Genomic DNA, 20,364 nt, shown 5'->3' on the forward strand with positions numbered 1-20,364 from the left:
ATAGTTAAAAAGACAATGTCAGCAAAAGAGCACCGAATGATACATTACGCCATGGTTTATTTTCTGAACCTCGCAGCATGTCCGTGACATGTTTAGATAATTATAGCATGAACATGATTTAGGCATAATCCTGGGAGTTACGTGAGAAGTCATGTCTGGGGTTTAAAACATGCCAAAACAAGCCACTTGGACTGGAGTCAAATGTACATGAAAAGCTGTTTGAAAGGTTTTAAAACGACTCGGTCGAGTGCACTTTGGCAGAACAACATACACACACTGAGCCCTCAAACATTCCCAGGACACTAAATCAAAAACATGTGGTGACATGTGGCTTCGCAATGGTGATCAGAAAATAGTATTGTCATTTCTGATGACTTTTTAATTTTTCTTCTCTCATTACTGCACAGACATTGACTCTGCTACGATAGTTGCAAAAAAGCAGCAAAATACCAGTCACCCCCAGCTCCACATTGACGATAATGTGGTCCCTGCCAGAGGCCAACAGCTCACACCCGGTTTAGGTCTGGCATTTTGACATTTATCTCATGTGATCTAATTACAAGCAGGCAGCTCTAAGTTCGTGAATGCTTCCTAAGATCCAAACAATAAGAGCACAGAGGTGTAACGACTCACACAACCACATACCACACATAAACTCCTTTGCAGTTTTCTGGTATTTGTTCGTCATTCAGCTCCTAAGTGGATTAATTTGTCAGTGCCTTTATAAAATACTGATGCTCTCATTTACTCCTTTATCTAAAAGATACATTTTTACTGCATTTTGCAGCATTGAGATTATTATTCTTATTACTACTATTATTCTTATTACTATCTCAGTGATGGGTTTTACTTTAATACAGCTGCTTTTGCTAAAACATAGCATAGCAACACAAACTTGTTTCAAGTTAGAAAATGCACAGCCACGGTGATCGTCACCTCCAGGTTTCTTAGTATGTTCTTACAACAAATGCCCCAATGTATGATTTCCTTTAAGAACGGTTCCTGGTACTGTTGCTGCTGATTGAATTAGTATTGCAGTTACTTAGGCATATTGAAATGATAACCTTATTTTTTGTATTGCTATGAGACAAAATCAAACGAAAAAAATCACTTGCAATGAAGTTAACAAAATATTTGGGGTTGATGTCAACAACCATGACAGTTTCAATAAATGTTGGTATTTCAGATAAAACATGGACAGAGACATTAAAAGAATTACACTTTATATGACTCATCTTTAGGTTGGTGTTTAAAGCTTGATATGCTCCTAATTATTTTGTTATTATTAAGGAAGGAAAGTGAACTCCTTGTCATTGTGACATTGTGACACACATCACTGCACACAACGAAATGTGACCTCTGCATTTAACCCATCACCAAAGTGAACAGTGGGCAGCTTTATTTTATTAAAGTACTTTCCAAAGAAACCAGTGATTAATACTGCAGTTGTATGCTGCATTTTTATATGCAAAGGGAAAACTAAATGGTTACTTAGTTTTGAAACCATTTGATTCAGTTCACAAACTAAGTAAACCATAAATCAAGCTGTGGGAATGTCACATTCAAAGACGTAAAGTGAAACCCACTTTAACACAAATCCACACTCGATCGGTGCCAGCTGCTGAGCAGAGGTTTGCTGTCTGCTGCAGCCGGTTAGAGTCTGATTACCCAGTTAGTTTGAGTGTCTAATCTGCTAATGCTCTGATAAAAACAGTCAGTGCAGTCATTGTCATCCCACTGCGCCCCATCTCCAGCTGCTGTCTATAAACACAGATGATGTCTCCACAGTTGCCCAAGAACTCTTTCAGCAATTTAACATTTTATGGTCTAGTCCATGCTTTTAGTTTTATTCAGAAAATAAATGTCTCAATCTTGCCACTGTTTGCGTTTTACAGCAAGGTTTTAGAAGCACATTTATATTTTACAGTTTGCCAGGACAGAACTTTATATTTAATAGCTGACTCTAGATCTGTGGTGAGAGCGGGAAAAAATACTCACAGGCAATATCACAAAGAATATTAAAACCTTTTTGAGTCAGTTTGGTTTTTCAGTTTCTGGCTTTCAAAGGAAAACTTATTACATTCATCTCACAGTTCAACATTAAATATTAACAGAAATCTATGCATATGGTCCAGGAAATCAAACTGATGCTAAGATTTAAGCGACATTGACATCTAAGTTTATTTCAACCGATACGGTAAGTATCACCTGAAGTAGGACTGAACCCCTTGATTAAATGACTTTATAATGGCAGATAATACTGTATAGTGAATTCATGATTAATTGCATTTACTGAAATTAATTGGCCATTTTTATGTCTCAACCCAACACATAACAAAGGACTGTGTATGATCAAACTGTCATTAGTTACCGTGACATGATTTTGTAAAATTCAAGAGCTATGATGCACTTCACCAAGTGCATTAAATCCCATCATTTGCACTAAAAATATGACTATAAAATCTACAATGAAGCAGAACATTTAAATCATTGAGCTTTAATCCAAAGGTTACACTGCCTAATACTCCCCAAACTGCTGGGCGCTCAAAAGTAATATCTTTGGACATACTGTATTATTAACAGGATAAAAACGTCACAATAATCCTGACTTATGACTCCAGTAAATGGATTTAACAACAAAATGTCCCTCTCTACTAGGGAAACATAAACCTAATGGATATGATTAAATATAATTTAGTTTTCCAGATGGACACAGCCCCCTCCCCCGTCTCACGAAATATAATTGAAAAGCGTGAGTTCAGCTCATCACCACGGACTTGAACAAGTCCCCTGCCTCTGCGCCAAAGAGAAGCTCATTTCCACTGTAACTTCACCTTTATTGATGCCATGACATATAATCTAATCTCATCACAACACAGAGACCATTGACTTTCCTGTGGGACATTTGGAAATAATGATGCAGGGTAATGTTCAAATATTTGCGAAAACAATACAATAATAACTGATAGTAGTGGGTTTTTTTAAATATCACATTTTAGAGAGTGACTTCTGAAGGAGCTGATGTGAATGTTGTACATTGCAAATATCATCTTGGTGATATCAAGTCATCAAATGAAGAACGTGACAGGATTCTATTGAAAGAGGAAGTCACCTTAATATCTCTGAATCTGCAGGTCTTTTCAGCCTTACTGACCCACATAGTCAGTGTTGGCTTGTTTTTGTTTCTAACCCTGTCAACCTCTTTAATCTTGCAATTTTCAACCGCATATTACAGCTGTTCTGACTCTCTACAGAAGCAGTGAATTACCTTTTCAACACCAGTCTCCCAACAGTCACATTTAAGAGTCCACACAGTCAACACAGTAGAACTGTTGGGAATTTAAGAGCTGCTGTTTAGTCTAGAGATTCACAAGGTGATGGGTTAAAAACAGCACCGTGCACATAGTATTCACATAAAGATTTGCACTGTGATAAGACTATTATTCATATCCTCCTAACAAAAACAGTCACTATTCATGTATTATTAGCCCTTTATTATGATAATCAGTCAAACATTGGTCCAAAAAACAACAAGCTTGCGATGTCGTCTTTAAATACAGTACATGTATTTCTTAGAGCATTATTTTTAGAAATGAAGTGTTGTTTAAATGCGATGTCGTCTTTAAATACATGTATTTCTTAGAGCATTATTTTTGCATGTATAATGAAAATAAAATGTCATTCATCATAAATGTAATTATTGACCCCAGGAAGAGTGATTGCTTGGACGTTGATGTACGCGAGTCCAGTAGATTGATAACCACCTGGATTTCCTGTAATGAATATTTATTGCAATATTAACATGTAATGTTGTACTTAAATATATAGACTGGTTTAGTAAGGTACATTTTTAGTGAGCGTTTACGAGACTATTAACAACATAGAAAATTCTACAAACTCTTCTATTACTATTATTTTTTTAATCGTAATACAAGTTAAATGATTCTGGAAGAGGAATGAGCCGAGCACACACAAGATGAACACTAACCTGAGAGGGGACTCTTTCTGTATTCTAGGACAGTAATGCAGTCTCTCCATGAGCAGATCAGCATTCATAAAAAGAAGTGTGCCGCGGCAGGGGTGACTTTGATGCATGCTGTGCTCTTGTTTAAAGAGAGGAAATAGAAGGAGAAAATCAAACCCCCATTCACTGGAGACCAAGAAGCAGTGGCATGCAATCACTTTGTAAGGAGAGGTATATGCTGCGGAAAACTAGCAAGTGCCACTACTAGCATTAAAAACTTGTTACTAGTTACTAATTAGCTACATCAAGTGTGCCTACTTCAAAGATTATTACAATCTGTAATTTATACTTAAAATTCTCCAACAGATAAAGCTTTGACCTATTATTTATTACTCTTGCTTAGACCTAAAAACTAGAACGAGATGCACTTTGTACATGTTGTTCAGTTGAATCATCAGCAGTGTAAAACTGCTTAATACAGCTGTTCCTCTAAAAATGATTTCACCGCAGCTCTCTCCATTTTGTTAGGCTAATACCCCCGTTCCTTCCATGCCAAGTCAGGTCCTTATCAAAGAGCCACTGCCAGCTGCATAAATTTAAAACGTCACATAACAACCATGACCTAACATTAAAGCCAAAGTCAAATAGTTCCATGTCATCGAGTAGGAAAGGACTTGGCAGCGAGTGAGAAAAAAACCCGTCAGAGTGTGCGTGTTAACAGTGAACTCTTGTACTGTTCTCACACTAAATAATTTATCTGGTTCTGTTTAAGAGTAGTAGAATGGGGTAAGGATTTAGGAGAGTACATGGTAATTAAGCATTAAATTGGACTGAGGCTGAGTTCAGGGACAGATGGTGTTCTCTTCTTTTGAACATGAAGGGCTTTAGTGTGAGAAACTCTGCAACACGAATTTTTAAATAACTTTAAAAAAAAAAAATCCTACGCTAACACTAAACAAAAGTGAGCCTGAAGAGAAGCACATTCCATCACAACCAAATCAGACAAATGTGTATTTTTGTGATTGTAATACAACCCAATAATGTTATATGTTTTGAGCACCAAATTGTTGCAAAGGGCGGTGTGTAACATGCTTTAAACATGACTTCTGATGCCCATGCTAATTCATTAGTCCTACTGAACTCGTACAAAATAAATTCCTCGAAGAAAAACAGCACCATACCTCAGGATTCTGTGAATGATCCACAATTCCAGCATTGATTTCAAGACTAAAGGACAGCGTCAGTCAACTACAGTCTGGACTGAATAAATAGGTAATGGATTAAAGGTTGATTAAAGGTAGCTCAACCTGTCTGTTAACACAGTCATACCCAGTAAATAAAGTAAAGTTGAGCATAACCAAATGGTATAAATGTTTTTCCCCAGTGGTACTCCTTTCCCTGTTGATGCATTGAGAAATCATACATAGCAACCACAGAGTAAACGCAGTTGTCCACGCAACGTTGTCAATAAAGCATTTTGTCAGATGTTTGGAAGTGAAACCAATCGCAGCTGTTACAAATGCAGTTTTACATTGACCGAGCATCCCTCAAATCATAAATGTTTGACATTGGTCCCAAAGGACAAACATGTTCTCCCTTTAATTTCTATCTGTGGTATAATCCCCTTTTGAAAGCCTTTTAGGGTAAATTAGAAAGGCCCTGCATTCAAAGAGACGAAAGGAGAAAGGGGGCAGAAATAATCACAAGGGCCAGGCTGACTGTGTGGATTAGAATAGAGAAAAGGAAAATCCTTTCATCTCAGATCTGTACTTTAAAGCTTCAAAGAATACATGTACTTTATAAACACAGAACCATGAAAAATTAAATGCATACATGACATTAAACAAAGCACAACCTCGCACTGTTGGTTGATTCTCTAAAGAATGAACCATGTTTTATGTTTAAGCAGATGATATACATTTATTCTTCACAAATGGGCCTAATAACCACAAGATTGAGTTTTTATAAAAGCTGTTCTCTAGAGGCTGACCTCTTCAGATTGGCTTTTAGGCAAGACAGCAAGCAGAGGAAGGCCCTGCACACTTGCTCCTCCAGTTTCTGGCACTGAAACATGGACTGCTGCTCTATTTTTGGCAGACAGCCTTTTGACATCTAGCAAAATGTAATGAGAGGGATAAGCCCAGAGAGGCTCCTCAGCCAGAAAGTAACAAGATGACGACCCCCCTGCCCTCCGCCCGCATTAAACTCCAAACAATACCATCTTACAGACTTAAAAAATAGACTAGGTATTATTTGTGTTTGCTCACTTGTCTACCTCTGTAACGTTGTGGAACTGGCAGTAAAAAAGAAGTGCAGATCTAATATATCGAGGAGACAAACATTCCTCCGGCTCATAGTTTTATCTTATCAATGTCATAAGAGGATGTACGATGTAAACCAGCTTTGTATTTTGCAACTGCTCCTTTTTGTACTTATTGACGACTGACAAACCCTGAGATAAACAAAGTTCTTCACCCAACCTTTTTCAACGGCTATTTAATTAACTTTAGGCACCTTATGAACCTCACGTATGAAACTTCGTACTTCCAGCGAATTCCAAAATTTTGAGTATTAGACAGACATATATAAAATTATTATTAGAGACTAAAATAACTTCATTGTCAATTGTAACGTACCAATGTAGCAACAAGATTTTGAGAGCCAAACGTCAGCATTAGCATAAGGGGATTTTACAACAGGAACATTGAGTCTTGGAAAGTGCTAAAATTACATTTTGAAAAGCACTAAGTAGAAAAGCAAGATACCTAATTCCTTTTATAATCACTCCTGCAAACAAAACAGTGCATCTGTTCCCTAACCCATAATGTTTCTTACATGTTTTTTCATACTTTTATTACCAAGGTGAACCAGAACACACCCACATTTCAGTGAAAACAAGGAAGAAATCCCCTTCAGGTGACTGAAACAACAGAAACTGTGCTGAGATGAGTACTTCAGAAAAAAAAAACTCTTTTACAACATCAGTTAGACTGTAGAAACCCTTCAACCACCTCTTCCCTTTTTCTCTGGTAGAGAATTCCAGCTGGGGGGTGGGGGGTACGTCGGGGCCAAGTCTGCTCCTCCCCACTGTGTGGGTTTTGTTCTGCTAATCAGACCACATGCCTCAAGGATTCAGGAATCCAAGAGCTCTCAGCCAGTTCCTCTCATTCCACATACAGCCGCAGCAGCCTGTGACAAACTATTCAGAGTGTTGGGGGGTTAAAGACTCTATCCATTCATAACACTGTTCAACCCCCCCCCCCCCCCCCCCCCCCCCCCCCAACCTCAGCTCAGACAGTTCTTTAGCGTACAACCCCCTTACCCCTTATATGCCCTCTCTCCCCTCTCACCACAGCAGAGCCCTCTTTTCTATCTGTCTGCATACTACACACTGAATCTGAATAGGCTCATGGTTTATTATTAGACCATGGTCCAACCACACAACCACCGCAGTTTTAAATGGAAAAAGCAGAATGAGCTTACACTGAGTGTGCAATGAAAGCCTCCATGTTTGCTCGTCTCCTCAGTCTTTTTGTCTTTGCTCCTTCTTACTTTAGATCTTTCCTCTCCTCGCTCCATTCTCTGGCTCCTCACACATAGGGAGGCGAAATGAGGCACTCTGGAAATGTGCAGGCTGACAATGGAAGACAGCTGCATAAGTCTTTCATGAGCTGAATTAGTTGTACAAGCCTTTTGCTCCCATCCCCCCTCCCTTTCAGTAAGACGATCCAGACACAGCACAACACACCTTGTGGAAAGCTCATAGGGGTAAAGAGACCAAACGTGACAGAGGCTTTGTTTGTTTTCCTTCTCTTACACCTTTTGATTTTTTTCCTAAGATTTTTTTTTTTTTATGTACGTAAACAAAAGATCATCTGTGTGTTTAAAGAGACTATTGTTTAATTCAATAACTGTAAGTGTAGGCTTTAGACAGTGCTTTAACTTCATTATACTGTTGGTATAATGACTGTTTGTGGTTTTTGTTTTTATTTAATGATTTTGATAATCATATGTTTAAAAAAACCCTCCAAGTTTTTATCTCCACATTGTGCCTTTTTGAAACAAAGAATCTGGTATATCATTATATTGCTGATATCATTTGTAAATTAAAATTAAAAACTTTACAATATTTTAAAATAAATGTTATATTTGGAATTGTTGGTTTAAAAATGTGTCAAACAAAATATGTTTACTGAAAATACAGAAGCTTGAGAGTGGAACACAAGCCATGTGCATTACTTTATAAAAACATTTATTTTACACAGAACGTTTTTTTGGTCAGTTCCGTTTTTTAAAAGCATATAAATTCTTCTAAAACTAATATAAGTCTTTTCCACTTATGCTTTTAAGAATTCACAAATGAGAAAATTATTTTTTAGTTTATGTAAATAAATGACTGAACTATGCCTTGGACGCACATACTGACAGTATTTGCAGTATGCTCATTACTCTGCTGATTTGCACAAGCATGTCAAGGTTCTGTAAACCTTGAAAATGTGTGGTATGCATGACAGGAAAGTTACTCTACTGAAAAGAATCCGTGGGTGAAAACATAGGAATGTTGCTTTAACAGCTTTTATATTGATTTCAACAGCTGTTTGTTTGTGAACAACTTCCCTGACCTGACTTTTATACTCTATAGTCTCCTGTTTTCATTTGTCTGTGAGTTCACAACATTTCACATTACAGTGAAGGCAGCAGCTGAGGGCAGATATGGAAAACAATTAGTGTCAAAATGTTTTCCTTCATTAGTAACAATTAGTGTCAAAATGTTTTCCTTCTGCAGCAGTGATAAACTCTGTGAGGCTGAAGTCTTCAAATGAGCAGAGGTGACGAGGCAGGGGTACTAACACCTATAAATCACGGATTATACATAATTCATGCTATGATTTCTCAACATATACAGACTGTTTACTTCTGCTCCTCTAATTACAGGTAGTCAGTAATTAAAAGATCACTAAGTTAAGAGCAATTTTTTCCAGCAATCTTGCACACATTTAACAAGTGCTTGATCACAACTATGGTGGCAAGTCTTATGCTAAAATGGAACTGAAATGTCAAACGTAATTAGCTCAGGTTATTACCAAGCAGAAGTATTTCAGAGAGGAAATCAATCGTGGTTGCAGCCGCTGGAAGGTACGCCATGCTGGGTATGGTTGTGTATTAACTACAGGATAATTCAAGCTAACCTGTCTAACCTCCTGTCTGATGTTTGCTATATTGAAATAATAATAATAATAAAAATGTCGCTAATGTCATTTATCGCTATTTGTCATCAATTAGACATTAACAGGAATTGTGGAGCACTCACATACACACTCTTTGAAAGTAAGATGCAAACCCACATCATTAAAAGTGTAGTATATGAAGGGTATGTATACATTTTTGTATACATGTATACATATTTATTTATATAAACTAAACATACTTTGTTTATACAATACATGTCATACTCAGGGTTTTATATGTATATGTATATGTATATATTTTTATTGCTTCTAATACTGGTACTCTACTGGTAGATCCTGCTCTACTGGGGAAACAGGTTATGGTCTCGACATCTTTGTAGCAAGAATCTTTGAGTATGTTTTTTTTTTACCTGGCTAAAAGAATTGTGTCAGTGTTTTCTTAACTCCAGACATTTAAACCAGGAACTTGTTCAAAGGAGTGAGACATAGTTGGTCCGTGACAGTCAAAGACTAAGAGACAGAAGTCCATTTCTCTGAAGAGAACCCTCCTCTCTGAGCTGGACATCAGCAGTGGTGCAGTACAGCCGCTTTGCTCTTTCATTTAAGTGCAGCCTTTTCTTTCTCCATCCATCCCACCCTCCCTCCCCCACTCTCCTTTTACAGAGTAACACTGCCAATGTAATTTTCCATGAGAGCTGCTCCAGTTATTGAGGCCAGCAGCAAGCTGAGGCAGCTGACGAATGCCTCACTCCTCAAGATTTGTATAATGAGAGGTGGGAGAGTGAGACGCACTCAGAGGTGGTTAGCACTTGTACGGAGGAGGTAGGGATGATTTATTCAGGATCTGAGAGCAAACGCTTTGGGGAGCTTTAACTTAGGACACGGACAATGTAGCCATGCTATTAACACCTCTACCATGGAGAACAAGATTGCAACTGAGACATATACTGATTAATGCCCTGATTGCGCCTTGCCATGTAGCAGCAGCTAGTGCTTTTAGGCAGGCATGTTACTGGTTACATTTAGACTTACACAATTGTTAGTTTAAAAAAAGGCAATGGAAGTTGCCAGTTGAATGGATTATTATTAGATTAAAATTAACCTATCAACTGCAATAAATCATTTGTGAAATTAATAAGATCATTTCTTTTTGACAGATCCATAGAATGTGATTCACTGTAAATCCACTCATCGTTGCACTAATACACAGTCGATAGACTTGGACACAATTAACATTTTTTTCATTTCACTGGTGCAGCTTGATCTTAAAATTCCATTTTTCACCAGCATTTCATTTCAAGTCTATGGCTTACACAACTGGCAATTAGATTGCGACCGTAGAGGTAGTCCACATTTAGTTGAGGACGAAGACTTTACCGAAGACTTGAAATCAACTCCTGACCTTCAAGAAGCACAGAAACGACTATAATCCAGCAACTCTTTGAAGCTTATTTTTGAGTTATACTTTGGAATATTTTCTTGACATTTTTCAATATTAATAATTCCACCATTGGGATTTGTCATAAATAGTACATCCAGAGATTGACAGAACTTTGAACTACTACAGTACAGCATGTCAGTGTTCTCTGCTCAGGGGGAATGTACACATAAACAAGATAAACACTTGAATAAAAGACATTCTTAACTTCACAAGAACGTCATTTGTCTTGTAAAAAGACAGGACAGTACATTTCAGGTTATGTTCTTTGTTGATGTCAGTGGGGAACATTCAGACTATATTTTTTATATGTAGTGTCTACTTCCAGCTTCCAACTATAGGATAAAAATGAATAACGTTTGGCTCTTTTCCTTTATCACAGTTCACCATCACAAGTGTAGTTGTTAGCACAGCCACATTGCACAGTTTTACTCTAGTTGTCGTTACTGACACAGTACTTTGTTTTTTTGACAGGTTGGGAGCAGAGCGTAGATGCAGTCCAACCATCAACCTTTAAGTTGGCAGGTGTAAATTTACAAACAACAAACTGTAGTAGAAATAGTCGTGGTTTTATTAATTTACCACTATTTATAATACATAACTGTTGCAAAATAGCACTATATGCATGAATGAATGGACATTTTCTTGGATATCTAATATGATGACTTGTTTGTCTTGACTGCACCTTTTCTTTTATCAGATCAGATGTGTTAACGCTGCACTTGGGAATATTTTTACTACAGTTGTACTACAACTCTGATTCTGCATCTCATCTGACTTAAGGTTTCCTTTTTTAAAAATGTGGTTTGAATTGAATGACTTTCTTCATGTGGTTTAATAAGAAATATTCACAGTGACCTAAAAAATAATTATGTTGTGTTAAGCAATAAAATTCTTTTTTCATTCATCAAGGATATATTTTACAGGTAAGCTGTTTGAAAGCAGTGGTGGCCTTCCCTTCTTATTTACTGCTGTCAACCAATGTATGCAGTTCTCCCTCAGAGGCCACAACATACAGTACAATCATTATTATTCACTATTACTGCGACAAAGATCTTGCTGGGCTTTCTTCCATGTCTATGTCCTGGATTTAAGGAATAAGGAAAGCTTCCACGCAGCCCATCCCCCACACCACTTCCAGGACAGCAGTAAAACCAATGAAGGCGTGATTTGCACCAGCTCCCTCCCCCACACACTGCTCCAGCAGGCATTACTGAGGCTTGTGGGATTAAGAATGGAACACGGTGACAGACAAAAACAGTTCTCAGCACCTCCCTGCTCCACTGTCTCTCTACTGTGAGAGCATGAAAAGACTGCTATGAGGCGTACAATAGACAAAGCAATAGATCAACTCTGAGTGAACAAGATAAGTGTGGGTGAAACAGCTTCACACATCGTTCTAGCACGACAACATCGGTGTAGAAATTGTGCCAAGGAGAGAGGTGGAACGGCATGTGACATTTACTGTACAACCATAACCTGTTGTACACAGTGACTGGCATCGCTATTATTTTCATTAGTCATTCAGTTCTGCTGACTATGCAGAGTGGCATTTGGTTATAATTATACTTGAATGGTTGACATAAATCTTTTAACTTCCTGAATTACGTAGTTACTTTAGAATCTATATAAACGACCTTTTACGGATATAAAGATAAAATCATTCACTGCATTGGAAACAGAACTCAAGGGTGGCCCTTGCTTCACAAAGTGGTAATAAAAAAAGACCCGTACATATTTATTATAGATCACATGTCAGACAGCTGCAGGGGAGGGAGAGCATCTCTGTGACTGCTGTGACAGGCTGTCATAAAGAACTCTAAAATCTTTTCAATGTTCTCCCCTAATGTATTTCACAACACAACGTCCAATCTGCTGACAGCCAAACAGTGTTATTAAAGAAAGACAAATGCAGCTTAAAAATCACAGCTGCCTTGAAAGAAAACCAACAAATAGTGAAAACATTTGTAATTAAACAAACAACTTCAATTATCCAAAACAAAAGGCTGGAGAGCACAGAAAGTGTTTCAGTGAAACACTTTGTGTTGTAGTTATAGTTTTAGTGTAGTTATAATGGACTAAATAATAAACATTTTTATTCAAAAATGTATCACTGCAAACACATCACATCTCTAAAAACGAACGACTTCTAAAAGCAAACCAAACATTAGGAAGATGTTTATGTTATCCTTAAAAAGCCTGAGAAAATGACGGCCTCGGTCTGAAAACACAAATCAAATAAAATCCACTTACCTTTTCATTTTTCACCTTTTTTATTGTCTTGCAATCACTGCTACCATTCTCCACCTCCTCTGGTTCAGTTTTAGTGGATAATGCTGGTACTATCCCAACTTGTTCAAGTGCAATATTCCCCATTTGATTGGCTTCTGCCAAGTCTGTTGATTGTGTGTTCTCAAAGGATGCATTACGACTATTCCCCAGAGCAACTTGGGCTTGAGACACAACATCCATCTCCGAAGCAGCTATTGCAACGACCGGGGCTCCATCTGTTTTGTCCTTCTTATTTTTCCCACTAGCCCCGTCCTTTTCTTTCTTACCACTCATAACACCCCGAGAGGCTTTGCCTCCCTTTTCCATGTTCCTCCCAGAGATGGAATTAGTGCCAGCAGCTCCTGTTCCCGCTGCTGTACTGGTCGGCTCCCCCTGAGTCCGTCCTGGGGTTTCTTTTTTACCCATATCACCTGCTGAAGCTTTGCTACTATTGTCTTTAGAGTTTTTACTGCGCTTGTATTTAGATTTGCTTTCCTTGCCTTGGGTTCCAGACACTGGACTAACGAACCTGATGTTGTCGGGCAACGCTGCCACTGCACTAGGTGGTGCTGCCATGCTGTCCTTGGTACCAGACATCTCAAGTTTATCTTTCTCTAAGTCAGCGTCAAGGTCAATAATCAGATTTCCAACACCGATATCCCACTCATCCCCGCTGTCATAAGTGTCCACCGCATTAGAGTCCACACCTTTCCCGCCTGCAGTGCCACCACTTAGGGACATTTTAGTGCCAACGGCCCAGGATTGCCTCACTGACGTCCAACACCCTCTCAGATGGTTGGGCTCCTGGGGCAAGGGATAAAGAATCCTCACGGTGTACTTGTTTCTGTTCCATTTAACCACATATTCCCTAGAGAGAGAGAGACAAGAAGAAAGAAAAACAGTCATATATCTCTTTATTCAAACACACACAAAAACCACCCGTTCTGCCACCATGTAACTGAAAATTTCATTGAGCACGAAACAAAAGTAAAATTGTGTGATCTAAGCCAGTAATTCTCTGGTGATCACTGTGCAAACCACTATGGTAATACCCACTTCTGTGGCAGCACTGCGCTAAAAACCCTCTCTTCTTAATCACTTCCCACAGTCACCATGGCAACACTGGGAAATGTTGCTTAAATTCTGCTTTGACAGCCAAGGTGGCCCCACTGTTCTGAATGACTGGCTCTCTATTCATAAGGCCTCACTGATAGTGTCACTGCTGATAAATAAGGAAATAAGGAGTAACTGCTCTCACCCATCCCTCATCCCCCTCCCCATGGATCATAGAGCCACGGCTTTTCAACTCAAGAGCACAGTGGTAATCTTGCATTAACAGAGGAGCTTAAAAACCTGAATGAGTCAGCGTGCATCCCAGGAGAAATCCAGTTAATTGTACTTGTTTGCACAATAGAGCCCAGAGGTCAATGTGTTTCACATCTTTATGTCAAAAATTACTACATTCCTGCACCAAAGCCAGCTGTATCCAATTTGGGTGATGTTTCTGCAGACAAAGTGAGGGTACTAAAAGAATGTTCTCATTTTAAATGGGGTTTAAATCCTTGGACAGAAAATACAACAGTGGTTGTTTACATGGCAGCAAAATGACTCAATGCTCAAGGCATAGACCAAGGGCTTCATCTAAACCCCTGAGTTGTAAATTGTATGATTGTTATGGTGTGTGCAGATTATTCCATCTGTTTACTATTATTTCTTCCATTGCTGTTGTCTGTTCGCAGAGCTTATTTACTGGGGCTGCTTCCTGTTTAGGTGAGTTTAGATGAATATTGTGGGGTAATAACACCAGAACATGATTTGTTGTGTGTGTGTAGACAGTAACATAGCATGTAAGATTTGTGATTGATCCAACAAAGTGGTAAAAGAGAATCATTATTTCAAATGATGACGGCTGTAGCGTTGGCACAACCAGCAGCCAAGTGAAACGCACTGTTACCATAAATGGTTTTCTTTTCGCTCTCATTTTCTGTGTGATCTGGTGAAGTGGTCTGACATATTTACAATATCATTTTTATATGTTATTTATACAATCAATGTCAAAAATAATAACAATGACTAATTTTGGTAGTGTCACTGAGGATTATGGTAAATGTAAGGGGTCTGCCAACACCAGACACAAGCAGCGTATGCTACTCTGACAGACGATTCCTTGTGCGCATAAGTACCTTGAACTGAGAATTATTGATCACATCTCATGTTGCTGCAAAAACACAAAGAATAACAACATCCTTAGAATGAAGACCTTGGGGTAACGCAAAAACTGAGAAACACCACAGCAAAACACAACAACAGCTCAATACTGGTTCTCATTTTTGTAATATGTTATTATCTATCTATCTATCTATCTATCTTTAAGCACGATAGATATGTTTATTTGGTCATTAAGCTTTATGAGTTAAGAAATACAAAGATATTCTACAAAATGCAAAATATAAAGAGATTTTAAGTGCTGTAGCCAAGGCTATAGATCAGGGTCGTTCCCACTAACTAGGGACGAGCTGGTGAAATCTCCTTCCCTCAACCACTACTCTGCCCAAAATGGCAGCTGGATCACATAATGCACCAAGCCCACAGTGATTCAGTTAAGAAGCCATTCATATCAACCCCCGAGCAGAGGTAAAACTGTTGTTGCGGTGCATGCTTGTTCCTCACAGATGGTTCCCCAAAGGAACAAAACTCAGTGGCAGGTTTCAGAGGGTGGGGAGATGCAGCTGTCCCTGTGTGGCTGGGTAAACAGTTGTAAGGTCTAATTTGTCCTACACCTCCACAAAAGGGAGGTTGTAACTCTATCGGCAGTTGACCTACTGTACTGCCCTTCATCAGGGCTGCAGCGCAAGCCCCTTTGAACAAGGCTCAACTGAGGAAATGTCCCAATGAGAGCCCCATTGAGGGAAAGGCATGCAGGCTGTGCATCTCCTGGAGTGCTTGGTCTTTTTTCAGGGATCCAGTTTCATTCAGCTATCTATCATAGGGGCCACATACGGGTGAGCCCACCTTGAAATTGTAGGCGGGAAAAGACAGGGTGGAGGGGGGCGTATGATATGGGTGATTTCCCATGGAACACAACTGAAAATCAGCACCTGAGTAATAATTTTTCCTTTCAGGGCAACATCTGTGCATTCATTCACACAAATTAAATCATCAGTTACTCTGTGTTCATATAAGTGGCAGAGAGCAACAACACACAAGAGAAAAGGTTACTCTAACAACTTAAATTCTTTAGCTCAGACCTGATCAAAAACATTCTTTCAGCAGGCCTGTGTCAACATGAACATAATGGTATTAGGAATATTAGAAAATGAAAATCTTCCAGCACAGTCTGTGCTGAGAAGTAAAATCTTTCCCTTTTAAAGATAAGCCTTCCTGCAGACATAATACATGCATATTTACTGTTATGAAACTTGGCCCGGGCTTTTGTTTTCAGTTGTCCCTGCTTTAATTACCACCGTAAACCTTTCACAACACTATGATGATTTTTTATTGAGGTACATATAGTCATAATGATTATTGCCTCATCTCAGCTCCCACTGAGCCAGATCTCATTAAGAACTGAAAAACGCTACAGCAAAGTTACTTCCCTTGCAGAAACCCTGGGAGGAATGTGGTTTATAATAAGCTTAAAGAGGGGAGTTTTACACTTCTAAAATATCTGCTGCATGCCCTGCATAGTTGTGGCTGTGTATATCAAACAAGCATCAACTGGTTGAACAGTGAGGGATTTGAAGAAGCTCTTGGGCTGAGCCAACAACAAAGTCATAGTAATACAAATGGAAATGAAACCAGATGGGTGTAGCTTTTCTTTCTTAAAATATGTGTGCTTTCTCGTTAAACAATGTTTATTCAATGTATTTCAATACATTTGTAATGCTATACAATTTTAACTATGAAGACATGACGATAAAGGGAAAACCATTCTGCGTGTACAGTCTTTACTATGCACCAATCAAACTGTTCTCTAGAGAACAGGAACCCAGAATATTTGTTGCTACTATTGGCAGGACAAGCTCATAAAGTACCAGCAGTCAGCAGTGGTTCAGAGCCAAGAGGACAGCTGACTTAAGCAAAAAAATCATCTCCTGATATCCGTCCAATACATTGTTACACTAGGCATTTAAAAACATGTTCTGCATTGATTATTGACCGAATTAATGACTTATTATCCACTGTATAGATTGATGCCTTTTGTGGTCCAATTTTCAATTGTCTTCACACTGGTATTTTGTATACTCAAGTGTCTGTGTCTATAAGTTAGAATTTCTCATCACCTGAAGTCGTATATCATGTTAAAATTCCTATCATGGTTCATGCAGTAAAGACTTAACCATTGTCCTTCACACAACCAAATTCTGTCATTTGTCTGTAAAGTGACAGAAATAGAAAAAAAAGTCAAGTTGCAAAATAATGATGTTCTGAAATGTTTTGTTCACAAATACAATGCGTCTTTTGTAGTTGTAGATTTATAATGCAGATGTAGATGTCCATTTATTAGAGGGTTTGTTATTAAAATGTTTTTGTCAAATACCTATATTTGACACAAAGACAAATATTTGCCATTTAAATTAGTGTAATATTAATGTTTAATTTAAAATAAACAAGAAACAATATAAGTATATATTTTATTACAAAAGTACAAATATGAAAAAATGTGTTATGATGAAAGGCATATCTGTGAATGGTAGCAGTATGACTCAACACCACAGTAATGTCAAACAAGCTAATTATTCCATAGTTAATTGGGCCTTAAATTCTGAGGTCTAGTAAACCACAAGATGAGAACACATTTGTTAAAACTATATTAAACTGTAAAATGTGTTCTATTTCTAATGAATAAAAAAAAAGGTCATTTCAAGCTGTCAAGTCATCATTAGGATTAGAACCACAATAATGGAAATGCAGTTGATGTAATTGAAACTGTGAACGTTTGACAGACAGATAACTGTGGTGTTGGGTGACATCATATAGAAGATGCAAAAAGCAGTAATCAGGAAATAGGTTAAAGGCACAAGCAAGTGTGGACTTGACATTTACACCCTCATGGCATTTATCCGGTCTGAGCGTGAATCTGACACAGCTTACAATTCCAACATCAGCATTTTCAGCTAAATACTGTTGTGTCTGTATTTTTGCATGGAACAACATCATTATTGTAACAACAACTGACAGGAGTGAAAAAATGAACACAGTAAAGGGACAAACATGTCAAGACAGGAGGGAAATGACACTGCAGATAACATGATGGAAATATAAACCTTCACTGATAAGAGCTCATTTCAACTACATTTTTACTACATACATACTTGACAAATATGTTTTGTTACACTATTATTTTTGCTAACTTAAAAGACTGGTATATATATATGTATATATATATATATAATAATCACCTCCCCCCCCCTCCCCCCGAGTGACCTGGTGGTCTACGTATCATTAAGAGGGCAGACATTAGTGTCTGACTGCTCCTACTTGTGTTTCACCACTGACTAAAAAGCCTCCAAGTCTATTTATCATGTGAAACTTCAATTTGTGCCAGAAGTTTATTAGAATTTTATTAGGCTACAAGAAAATCAATCAGAGATAAAAATCAAATCCTTACTCACTCACTCACTCACTCACTCCCACACACAGTTGACATTTAGTTAATTTTTCCCACAGACAGATGGTTTTCTTTACACAGATTATCTCATAGCAAGTGAGCCACCGCTAATAAAGCAATAACTGACTAATAAGCAAATAAAGATAATCTCATTTATGACCTGGGATTGTGTAATAAAGACACAAATAGAAATGTGGTAAACAGGACTGACAATGGAAGACATGAGTAAGCTGCAGTGTTTCATGTCACTTCCTTGTAATTGTACCTTTAAACGCTCATAAAAGAGAGACTTTGGCTAGCCATGCTTGCAGCACTAGCTTTGTTATGAGCAAACCTCGTGAGACCCATAAAACTAACATAAGCCTAGCAATTCAAAATTATTTAAAAAGACACTCAACTGACACACTTTACAGTGCTCTGTAATGACTGATTTAAGAGTTGGATTGGATTTTATAGGCAGGGTTGTCTTTTCCATACAAAAACATACATGAAATATATGTAAATATATATATCTACATATATATACTGTATATACACACACACAAATATGTTCATACATATAAACATAAATGCATACACATTTGCAAATACTTGCAAATACACAAGAATCAATTCAACTAATGACTAAGAAGAAAATATATTTGCAGGTCACACTTAATCATTATATTTAATTACAGTTGCTGCATCGGTAACATTGTTGTCTGACAGGAGTCCAATGATGAAAAGAATGCTGGATCAAACTGCAGCCGCTTCACGGCCCTGTAAGACAGCTGTTTACGGTTCACCAGCAGTACAACAAATGTAAACACTCACTGAAAACATTCACTGAAACACTGTGGTGAAACCACAGACCAGGGCAGACCGAAAAATTAGGTCAGTGCACGCACCATGAAGAAACGTAGAGCACAATGTAAGACATTAAAGAATTGTCTCGACAATGAAGATTTGTTTTTCCATTATGGTAAAATATTCTTGCCCGGTTATTTACGGCACAACTGTTTTTAAGTAACATTGACATTAGGATTTTTTAATAAACTGAATTTTCTTTTTCCTTCTTAGAGGACTGTGAGAGATTATTAAATGTCAGTGTTCAACATTTTATGAATAATTGTTTCCTAAGTGTTCTCCAAGTTTAAGCAGGTAGTTCTGGGTCATAGGAATGTTTTTATTAAATATAAACAAAAACTGTTGACATCACAATTGCCATCTGTTTAACTAGTCTGTTGTTTTCATGATTTTTTTCTTAATGTTTTTAAGAAAACGAAGAAAAAGAAGCTAAACTGGAATTATGTACCATAACAATGACACTCACTCAACTTATTATGAAGGCAGCTGGCAGGAGACAAAATCATAAACCGTGTAATGACAAAGGGATAACTGCTATACGAACATGAATTACATGAATAAAAAAAACCCTCTTTCCTGAGTGGTAGCCAAGAGCCCTACATTATACGGTGGGAAGGTGATGCAGCAGGCATCACACAAAGGAACACACCAGTAAATCCAGCTTTCAAATGAAAACTAATCACGTAGTTAAAGCATCCCCTTGAAAAGCCAGTGCTGTCTTTGATTAGAACATCAATTGATTTTATGATCAAATGTAGACTGGCTCTTGAAGATTAAGCGACTGAAAGATGAAATCAGATATGGGTGAACTAATCACATGTTTTCTAAAGATCGTGCCAGAAATAGTGAACAAATATCTTGGATCAAAGCTACACGTCATTACAAGGGAGTGTTACTGAAAAGTGGAAACACACGTCCCAGTCATGGTATACTCATTCATGTGAGCCTGTCAAACAATACATGTTTTCCATTCACAAATAGTTCCCAATTTAAAAAAGGGCCAGAGCTATAAAGTTGGAACACATTTAAATTTAATAGTTTAGTA

At 37.9% G+C, this 20,364-nt stretch overlaps 1 protein-coding gene across 4 annotated transcripts in view; it reads right to left on the reverse strand.

The window, feature by feature from the left end:
* The window catches only part of znf609b (zinc finger protein 609b), a 108,412-nt gene that overhangs the window by 35,720 nt on the left and 52,328 nt on the right, over nucleotides 1-20,364 (reverse strand). For 3 of the 4 annotated variants that reach the window (XM_025053564.1, XM_017030707.2, XM_008337069.3), the window contains exon 2: nucleotides 12,845-13,730. In XM_025053564.1, coding sequence (XP_024909332.1) covers nucleotides 12,845-13,603 — 759 coding nt within the window. In that variant the 5' untranslated portion in view covers nucleotides 13,604-13,730. The remainder of the gene's footprint in view (nucleotides 1-12,844; nucleotides 13,731-20,364) is intronic. The other variant, XM_017030708.2, reaches the window with a different exon arrangement.

Source organism: Cynoglossus semilaevis, unplaced genomic scaffold (genome assembly GCF_000523025.1).
Source record: "Cynoglossus semilaevis isolate Cse_v1.0 unplaced genomic scaffold, Cse_v1.0 scaffold1721, whole genome shotgun sequence".
Lineage (NCBI taxonomy): Eukaryota > Metazoa > Chordata > Actinopteri > Pleuronectiformes > Cynoglossidae > Cynoglossus > Cynoglossus semilaevis.